The 11,346-nt window shown below is 31.4% G+C and overlaps 1 protein-coding gene across 1 annotated transcript; it reads right to left on the bottom strand.

The window, feature by feature from the left end:
• Window positions 1–2,742, bottom strand: LOAG_02017 (hypothetical protein; the record flags this gene model as incomplete). The annotated part of the gene is made up of 5 exons (XM_003137555.2): window positions 1–279; window positions 361–599; window positions 824–979; window positions 1,103–1,249; window positions 2,536–2,742. 5 exons carry the CDS (start codon window positions 2,740–2,742, stop codon window positions 69–71), a joined length of 960 nt encoding a protein of 319 aa, XP_003137603.1. The 3' UTR covers window positions 1–68.
• Window positions 2,743–11,346: the final 8,604 nt, after the last annotated feature.

The raw sequence follows: 11,346 nt of genomic DNA, 5'->3' as shown, positions 1-11,346 counted from the left end.
AATTTTCAAATACATTCGATGACACTACCACTAAAAGCATAAGAATCATATAGATGGATACACATACATTAAACAAATTCTAAACCACTATCATGTGGTTCAATACCGAATGAAGAACTTGGTGAAGTTTTGCGACAGTCCGATTGAGCCAATACCATGACATCTGCTATGGGATCCATTAATGAAGGGGATATTGGTGTGAAACCATTTTTATTTTGGAAACTTCGATACGGTGATCGTCCATACATTGTTGGCACTTGCTCCCACGTTACATCGTATCTGAAATTACCAGGAAGGATTGATAATTTCGAGATATAAATGACTAAAATAATACTTGCTATCGTCTGAAAAAATGATAACCTTGAGTCATCTTCACATGCACGCAACGGATGTGTGATATTTGGTGGTTCCGAACGTAAGAGTTGCTTGGACGTGGATACGCTCACCTGATGTTTTTGATGCAGAAAAGCAATCAATAAACAAGCAAATCCTGTTGTCAAAATAACTGTAAATGCTGACAGGATCACGACCGCATACAGAAACTGACTGTTGCCGTTGAGACGATGAAAGAAGTCGTTGCTTGTTTCCGGATCAGTGTACTGAAATTATTGCAAATTATAATGTATATCATCGAAAATTGAAAACAGGGAACTAATTATCTGATAGTTTGCATGTTTCTTATGACTTATATTAGCCGCAGAAGAACCAGTAATTAGCATAATTCGTCACTGGTTTAAAAGAATCACAGATTTTAATTCTATTGAATATAGAAAATCAATATTTTGTGCAGCTAAAAGGTATCTTTGTTATGGATAGAAGAGACCTGCTCAACGACAGCAATACTACGATGTTCCACACATGTTGGACAACGATCATATTTCTGTAGAGCAAGTGATGCATTGAAACATTTCCCTTTCACTTCTACGACAAGTTTCCCATTGGTCAAATATTGCTTCCTTGACCGTCCCAGATGATCATTCTACAAAATCAAATGAGAGATTGATGAAAATTTGAATTTGAAAATTTTTAGAAATCGTGTTAAATTATATGCAATTGAATCATTTAAGCCCTTTTTGCTTAAATTTTATGAGGTTATGAGAACCTCATCATCAAAAATGTGTTTGGAATGAGTGGTATCGCATATCCTCGGAAATCCATACGTAGGATCCAAACCAACCACTTCACATTTCAAGATAATATCGCTAACACTTCTGGATGTCCAATGTGATATGAATGAACGTGAAGTTTCCTGCAAAAAATTAGAAATTGTAGGAAAGGCAACAGAAAAATTCCTGAAAATGACGATCATTTCTTGTTTGATACTATCCCTCTCTGAAATTAATTGAAATGGTTGTTTGAAATCGTTTAAAAAGTTGAAATTCATTTCTATAGAAGTCAAGAAGAGAACATTCGGCGTATCAAATTTCCTTTTGCATTGGTATTTTGCATTCATTTTAAATGCAAAAAATTATAGTTTTCAGCATCAAATTCAAAATTTCTTGAGCATATGCTGCTATTGGTATAAAATATATCAAAACGCAGGGAAGCAATTTACATCCGATTTATCTCACAAATTCAATTTCGAAGTTTTGTCAATTATGATTGATATTTCAAAGGCATTTGCAAAATCTAAACTACCTTTAGAGCTCGAAATTTAATGGGTTATTTATGGTATTAAAGAATATATTTCTGAAAAGCATTAAGTTTATGCAAGTTCACATAAGTTTTATGTGACTAACTAGCTAGAAAAAATTAATTGCATATAATTTTGGAACTGCATGGATCTTGCCTGCCGTTCTGATGGCGACAGTAAACTACAGCACATTACTATCAAATTCTGATCACACTTTTATCGTACATGGCTAATCATTTTATAGCAATAACAGAAAGGTTTCTTCCTTCTAATCTTTCCATTTCAGCTACTAAGTCTTGACCAGTCTAACAGTAAGTTAGAACGGAGTGACATCATGATTAGATTACTACCTGATTATTACAGATAGATTAATAATAGGTATTATTAATGTCGATAATAGGTATGATTACAAACTGCTTTGTGTTTACATATCATCAGTCAGTGAAATAGAGAAATGTACCAACTTCTCGTATAAGTTATTCTTGGCTTGAGATCTCATTTACATAAATAGTTCTGAGCCATTCTGATGGAAAATTTTAAGTGCATTACACCATGGATGTCATTTTTCAGATAATGTTATGATGATTTTTCGACAAAAATGAAAAAACCACTTTCATACTTCCTTGAAATGTTAGTGTCAAATGAACCAAAATAAAACATGGATTAAGATTACTTAACTGCAAATTTAGAAAATAATTATTGATAAGACAGAAAATCTTGTATTACTCGTAGTAAGTTAATTAGCAGCTTCAAACATCTTATTTGTTTGAGCCGAGTTAATTTATGCTGTCACTTTTGTATCATAATAACTCGTACTAAACACTACTACTGAAAAGTTAGAATTAGAAGAGTTGAAAATGTTACGATAGCAATTTATTTAAGCAAAAGTTTTGTCGATTTACCTCAGCTAATTTGAATGTGACAGGCCAGCTAATTAAATTGGCTTCATCGTTGGCAGTATTCATTTTAGTTATTTGAAATCTTGGTTCCGCACAACCAGCAGTTGTTAGACATCCTTTTCGCCACTCGACACTTAGTACATTTGTTACTAACCAATAAGAATCCGGATGATCATCCAAGAAACCTTCTATTGTTGCCGGATGGATCATTCCACCGACTGAAAAGATCGCCAGGAATGCAATGTAACAGTAATTCATTTATAGTGCTTTTTGTCGTCATTCATTTTGAATAACTTCAATCTATTCTATTTTCAGTGTGTTTGCAGGATATTTCTGAAGAAAATTCAATAATGCTTGATAAATCGCAAAACAGAATTAATAGGATTAGCAGCTAATAGATGAAGTAAAAGTTTTCAGCTTTGAATTGCAGATAGTTTAATGATGAAAATATTTGAACATCAACCTATTATTTGAATTAAGATTTTCTACTACCAACGGTAAATTCTGCAAATCAATAGTTTAATTATAAAATAAACAAACACATGAATATCCGGAACAATTGAGCAAAAAACGAAATAATCGAAATTTAAAAAAGTTCAGATGTTTGACCAAATATGAACAAACTAAGTTTTGAAATATTTTATTGGTGAAGCCAAGGCCAACACGAAGGTCCTCTTTATTAATTATCATACCGCCTCACATCAATAAAATTCTGGCAGTAATTCTCAAAAGTCTTAATTTACAAAAAATTGAACAATTGAGAATCAGTTTGTGTTCTACAATTGGAATTGAAAGTAGTTCATCAGAAAGTCAAAATCGATTATCACTTATTTCGGTACGTTATTAACTGAATAAATTTTGAATACTCAATAGTAATTTGAAATTTAGTTAGGATTCAAAATAGGATGAATTAAAGGATTTACGAATATTGCAAATAAAGATCTGAATAAACTTGCAAAAAAGAATGAAAATGTGTGACATTTAGAATTAATTTCTAATTACTGCTTTTTTCTTGAATTTGACTTGAAAAATTTGCAATCATTCAAATCAATTAGAATAAATTTAGAGGATTAATCAATCTTCCATGATCTGATAAACAAAATTTATCTTTTTCAGCAAGAAAATCTTCTGGCGAAAGGCAAAAATGGCATCCTATAGAAGAAGAACGAAAATGGGAATTTTTGAAATATTGTGGTGAAAACTGTTTATGAATGGGAAAAATTGGCTCAAAAATTATTCCCCAGAGAATGTTTTTTTCATTTCAAGTTGATGGAGCTGAGCTAGAATATCTGATATATTGTAAATTTTCAACAGCTTAAAGGCTAATTTAGCAAAAATTAGTGTCAATAAATCACATTTCAATCTCATCAGAAATCTTAAAAGCTTTTTGGTCTTGAGAATGTACCCTCAAATAAAAGTCAATTACTGTTGTTAATGAGAGATATTTTGTTACAACGAAACTGCGAGATCTGAAATTAATTGTGATAAAACCATAAATGGTTTATTGTAAAATATTAGAGAAGAATAGCGTGCTGTTGACAAAGTTTTCTTCCCAGGATGAAAAGTTCTTTCCAGAAAACATTAAATTTTCAAATTCTAAACATCATAAATGGTTTGATTTTAAGTGCATGCCTTTTGCATGTTAGTTTTCCCCTCAGAGAGTGTTACCGCTATTTAAATCTTATATGCATGAAAATGAAGAAACAACGACTGTGTGGTGAAACATTTAATTTTGGTTGTGAATTGTAACTAATTAAAATTACTCATTTAAATTCAGAGTGGAATTAAGTTAATGAAAAAGTGAAATGGAGCTGGTTTTACGAATTGTCGATTAGTTTAAAAATCCATGTAGCAATAAATGCATGTTGAAGGAGATACTCAGAGAAATCGCAGCTCCTGTAGAAGTAATTAAGTCGACAAAAAGTTCAAATTCTGTTATCTGAAATTTAAGATTTGAAGAAGTTTTAACTAATGCACATTTCAAGTGTCATAGAGTGGATGACCTGATAGAATAACGTTATTTTCGATTTCCCTAAAGAAAATTGAAGGAAAAGAAGAAGCATCAGCAGATTAGATTGTTACAACACTTAGATTATTTGCATTATTCGAGTTCAATTCAGGATACAACATTACAATTTTTTGGGTGAAAGAATTTGCATCTGCCATTAAATTCTTAAGTACTTTTTGAACATTGGAAGATCAGAAATGAAACATTCATTTTCAATGGTTTGAAAATGATCAGAAAAATCATTCGTGACAGTGATAAATAACCACAATGATATCAAAAAAGCTGAAGGATTAGGTGAAGAGATGGAAAGTGAAAGAGAATTGTGTTGGACTTCAATTTCATATCCAGAAAAAAGAGCCAAGTCCATAGGATAATAATATCATTACAACAGCATTGGGTAGAAATATTATTGCTTAGACTCAAAAAATACAAAAAACATGCACTGTAAGCTAGCAAATATGAAATCTCAGGAATAAATAATTGCCAATTCAGACTACTTTATAAACTAAGAAGTTGGCTCAGTAATTACTGCTTGTTGAGTGGGAAGAACGATCAGCGGTCTAATGTTTTTCAAAAAGTTCTACAACTACAATTTCCCCGATTTGAAGAAATATTGAACCTTTTATTAAATGTTAACCTCAGTATTAATTAAATAATAGGTTTCACAGCTTGACTATTACTGTAACATGCGCTATAAGTTTTTGGGACAGTACAATATTTCAAATAGACATACTAATTTATTCTCAAATTTGGAAAGTTGCTAATAATTCTGCGAAATTTCCGGTAGTGATAAGCATTGTCTGGCATATTTATAAAGATGTATAATTGCTGATTAATCCTAAAATATTCCAGTTTTTTTCACTAGATTCATCATAATTTTGATAAGGACGTTTATAGGTTAGACCAGACGACAATTTGGAAGCTCGCCTATAAGATGTTCGAAGCATAATACACTACCGATTCCTGCAATATTTCGATTATAAGGGGAAGCTTAAAGTGAAATCCAATTTTTCCCAGGTTGATGGCAATAATAATCCAGAGAAGATTTTTGAGGAAATCGTCGAAGGACTTATTCTCAAGATTATTCTCGTCAACAAACAAGAATGTGAGGGAAAATCAGTCATTATTGAAAATATCACGGAAAAGAAGTGCGCGACAGTAATGCTTCCTTGTATAAATGTGATTATCAATGATAGTGACTGACTCTGATAATGGTACCCTTTTTTTCTGTAGATATTTTTTTTTTATTTCAAAAGTTTTTATCATGAATCAAAGTGACATCATCGGAATAATGAGTTCAATACCCTGTGTAATGCTTAAAGTACAGTATGAGACAATGAAGAAATGCCTTTTCATGCTATTAAACGACGGATGAATAAGACAAAGAAGTAGATAAGCACATGAAGGATAAATAAAATAAACAGCGCGACAAATGCTGAACATGCCTAAATAGTCAAATAACATTATGTTAGTTGTGAGGAACTGTAACAATTTTTTAAAATTTTTGAAAAAATTTTAAAAAATTCTTAAAACTTATTGAAATCGAAAAATATGATGGGACACATGGAATGTTTGAAACGGTCTGACCCTACCTGTATTCTTCCTAGAATCAGTCAATTAACATTTCATTTCAAGATTTTTCTTCTTCATTTTCAACGACACCGGAATATACCGCTCACAGATATACCGATGTCACCGATGCAGTGCAGTAACAAATGCAAATATTGTGCGATTCCACTATCATCAGCGAAAGTTAATGAAGCATAAAAAGTGTGAAATCTGAATAAATTTCCACACTTTTTATGTGTCACACAATGATCAAAGATTAAAAATTATTCCACAATGAATGGCTCTTGTGGGAAATCCTTTTATGAACATTTGACACTTGCAGATTTTGCTCACTTATAAATGTTAAGGGACCTTTAACTTTTTTTAGCACATGTTAAGAAGTCTTAATTTTCTTGGCCTATGTTAAGGAATCTTTAAAGTAAAAGTAATGGGTCCTATGACAAAATAATATCATTTTGCAATTAAAGCGAGTGGTGGCATTAGGGTAATGCGAACAACAATAATCTTAGAGGGACTTTATTTTCAAGCAATGTTGACCTCCTACTATATCTTGAAATATTGACGTCTTGACCTATAGGTATAACTAGCTGATAGAATTACTTGTTAATATTCCCTTTATTTACTTTTCCTGAAACTCTTTCAACTGTTTTCTAATTTTTCCAATTCTCCTCCAATCATAAAATGAATTAAACGAAATGAGCACTTTATTCATAACTTTATGGAAACCATGACAAGACCGAATTAAAAATCGCAATTTATAATCAACATAAAATCAGCAGAAGGAAATAGATGGTGTTGCTGATAATAATATTATAATATCAGTAATTATTAGATACTCATTGAAATATATAACTTGAAAAAATGTTTGACATCGAAATTTGATTTGAGGCGTGAACCTGGAAAAAAGTACGTCTTACCATAATATGGCTATAATAGCTTTTCCATGTTCAGTTATTGTAAGCTAAGTATGTTACTTTTATTCTCTTCATGAATTACCTCAAAAACCAATCAAATTAGTTGATCAAAATTGTCTAATGATTAAGATATCTATCATTAACTGCTTGATGGTTCTAAACGGACAAATTTAATGATATTGATAACAATAATAATGGCGATAGTGATTATAATAGTACCAAGGAAAGACAAAAATCTCCATTCATTCATAGATTTTAGAGTTGAGCGTTATAGTCTCAAAAGTTCAATTTAAAATACTTTGTAAATCATAAAAGTGATGTGTATTAATATAGTCATTATTTCTGTTTAAGGCTCTAAAAAAGAAGCCAAACATTTCATAAGAGCATTAACACAGATTTTAAGAGTAGTGTAGATAGCCAAAATGTTGCTCGTGCATTATTATATCTCGAGATTTGTAATTCTGATAAGCGATAGTAATCACTACTCAGATGGATTGCTTTTACACTTTACGCAATTTGCATTAGTCAATTACTAATCTACCTCAAAAACAATGTAATGTGCAGTAATCTAAACTTTCTAATGGATTGTTCTGCATGAAGTAACTCATTATGCTGCAACAAATGTCACATTTTGTCATTTAAAGATCTGAGATTTGAAATGACAATGAGCATTCAAAATCTTTCTAATTCATTATTAATTGCATTGTGGTACTTACTGAATAAATAAATGATAAAAAGCAGAAATAATATAAGAAAACGAATAAAATGTTTTAATACTCCCCTTGAAGCAATTTGACTGTAACAGGTGAATGATCCGGTTCTCTGGTTAGGTGACATTTGGCAATTCTTTTACTTTTCAGTATCAGTCATTTTCATTTTGGTCAATGGATATTTCGATTTTTTGTTGTTTGACAAGAAATAAATCTCTAAGAGATAGATATGGTCCATTAATTGCTCCATCAACTGAATATTAGTTGTTTTATATCAGTCAGAGCAACAAATCACATTTATTTTGTTATTAACATTAGGCTTATTTTTTCTAAGCAAATAAGTATGTCTGATACTGATTCAAGAAAAGTAGCTCATGAATCTTGCCAATGAAGTCATTAATTTTCATTATTGACTAACATTGTAGTGACATCATACTTTCTTATCGTGAATATCCCAAACTACGCTAATGAGACCTTAGCAGTGATTTCGAGGTTTTGCTTCAGACAAATAAAAACAAAACGGACTTATGACAAGAAAGACAAGAAGAAGGGAAATGAGTCACCACAAATATTTTGTTTTGTTTTCATTGCCTACCTGAAGTTGGAGTGTCCTTAAAAACCCATACTCTCAGTTTTACAGGTGTGAAAGGTAACATATCTTGTTTATTGTCTTTGCTTACTACTAATTTTTGTAAATGTTACCAATAAAGTGAAATGATTTGTTCGTAATGAATAAGTTTCTATAGGCGAGAAGTTGAATTAAGCGGAAAGAGGAAGCTGGTAGTTGATACAGTTGGAATTCTCGAAATTTTCGATCATGCAGACTAGCAAATTGACTTGTTCTTTTGCAGCTCGATGACATCACTGCTAAGTTCAAGCAAATAGTGGAAATCATCTTCTAGGAATATCCTAAAAACATATCATAAAGTAGGCTTAGTCGTAAAATAAAACTGAAAACTTCAAAACAATCTATTTTGGTCATAAAACTGCTTAGAAGATAAGTTGTTAAAAGGTTTTGCCGTATGAATGAATCCTCCTTTCGAGCGCACCAAGATCCCCCGAACCCCGCCTCACCTATTAACATATTCTGCACTCTCTCTTTCTCTCCCTAACCTCCTCCGAATATTTCATCCATCGAAAAATTGAACAAGCATTCACACTTCATCCACTTATCCTATATTTGTGAAAATTTTTATTAAATTAAGACTTTCACATACAACGATGATGGATGTTAAGACATTCTTTTTGCCTCACTAAATTTTGAAAATTCGATTTCTATACAGCAAAATTTTATTCGAAAGATTTTACTTTGTTGTATCTCTTCTTTGAGCAAAATGATTAGTTGTGATGAAAGTAAAAGGACAACGAAATATCAGCGAGTGACGATAGCGAAAAAAAGAAAAATAATTTATTCCGATTTTTTGTGCGTGTAAAAGGTACGATAGGAACAAAATTTCCCTTAGTCTATAAATGTTAGCATTTATTTTACTGAAGAAAAAAATTACAAGAAATCTTGGGAAGTGATAAAGATTTAAGAATTAAAAATTACTCAATTAAAGTTAAAAATTTGCATAAATGATAATACATGAATGACTTTGCTAACAACTACACAACAATTTTTAACAATGGCTATTTTGCTAGTTGTCCTAATGATTGATAATATGTATGTGAAAATATAATAAAATTTACATGCAAATAATAAGTATGCCTTATCGTGACAGCTGTTTTTAGTGGCCAGTTACGTAGTTCTTGCAGAAAAGGTGTGTTAATTTTGACAATTGCTTAAACTTCGAGACAGCATGATATTTAGATTAGAAAAATTTCGAAGTTTGAGATTTTGAATTTAACTGTGAGAAGAGAGAAGAAAGAACCTTATTCTAAGATTCAGTTTGATATTTCATCCTTCTACAAAGTTCCGATCTTTATTTCCCGTCACCATATTAATTGATTTTGAATTTCCATACTCAAAAAGATTTTCTTTGAAATTAAAGATTTCAAAGAAGTCAAAGAATTATCATCAAACTAGAAATGCGAATGGAGAGAAATGGACATTATCAAAGTTGAAAACGCATATTAGATTTGATATCAGAAAAGAGGACTGAAATAGGTTAATGCCAAAACGAGATTTCCCTGCTAAGATAGATCATGTGCAAATATAATTTAAATAATTTGCGACTTTTTGACTAGCAAATAGTCCAAAGAGCAGAAGACATAGTGGGAAGTATTAAATTTATAGTTATGATAACGATGGAATTTAAAATTACAAGCAGTTAGTGTTGGATGGATAATTTCCAGATGTTCGGCTTTTAAATTTGCTGCGATTAGAGTGCTACTGTTGTGATTATATCTTTCAGCAAATAGTTGTAGTTGCTTTACTACCAAAAAATGATCACTTCATCGGATAGATTTTAACAGAGCAGATCTACTAATCGATTTCACATGGTAAATTTCTTGTAAGCTTTTACAACCGTTGTAAAGTTTTTTTTTTTTCTTTAATCGCACATTTAATGCCATCACAATGTTCCCACTAATGCTCAAAATTTGTTATTCTTAAAAATGAAGATTAAAGATGAGTCAATATTTCCAGCCACTTTTTCTCATTCCTTACCTGTTCCTTATCTTACTTTTATTAATTGTTACAGCTAACGGTTATTATCTGTCAAATTCTATTCCGAATAATCCTATTTCTGAAAAAAAAAATTTGAATGGTTGGAATGGGTTATACCAAACAACTGAGTCTTTAAATTTAATTACCAGCTCAATAACTGCTATCGCTATTTTTCTTCTCACGGTCATAATAATAATCTCCCAAATCTGCGTGGAAAACGTCTTGACGCAGTGGCTACAGGATGAGTCTCGTTTTCCTTTGGGCTAGCAAAAAAGCCAAGCCAAATGCTTTTCTTGGTTTTTAATAAAATTCAAATTCGCAGAAAAAACAGAAACAAGGGTAACGAGGCTTCATAGTATTAGCATGAAATTTTCAAGTGACTTTGAAATAGGAATAGAGGACGGAAGCAAGACAGGTGGAGATGTATTCGAGATGAAGATAAGACAGGTAGAGAGATATTCAAGTTGAGAGTGAAGCCATTAACTGGAATAGTAATGCATTGTGATGGATGTAGTGGTGGACCATTTAGTAATTCGGTCCATTTTTTTAAATTGGTATTTTAATATTCATACCGTGAACATTACCCATTCGCTGGGAACAATTCTATTGAAGAGTAAATCCAACAAATTCATTTTTGGTATACATTAAAAACTTGTTCTTCATATTCTTCAAAAAATTAAAAGGTGAATTCAAATGAATAGTTCAAGAAAAGGAGTGATACTTGAATGTCTGCTACTTGACTATTCCATTTTACTAGCACTTAAATCCATCTATCAAATAAGCAAGGTAATTTGGTCTGACAGTTCTAGAATCCCGAACAAAATTTAATTAATTACTGACAATTTGAAATTGTCCCAAAAAAATAAAATTCTTGAATTGTATCAGCTTGTATTTGATTTAGATTTTAATGAGTCTAGGTAGAACACGAAGCAATAAATGGACAAAAGCGTAAACCAGACAGAACCAGAATGACCAGCTGCACTTGTCATTTGTTTCTTTTATAGG

The sequence above is a fragment of the Loa loa genome (assembly GCF_000183805.2).
Source record: "Loa loa unplaced genomic scaffold supercont3.95, whole genome shotgun sequence".
Lineage (NCBI taxonomy): Eukaryota > Metazoa > Nematoda > Chromadorea > Rhabditida > Onchocercidae > Loa > Loa loa.
This window is presented reverse-complemented; position numbering and strand designations above follow the sequence as displayed.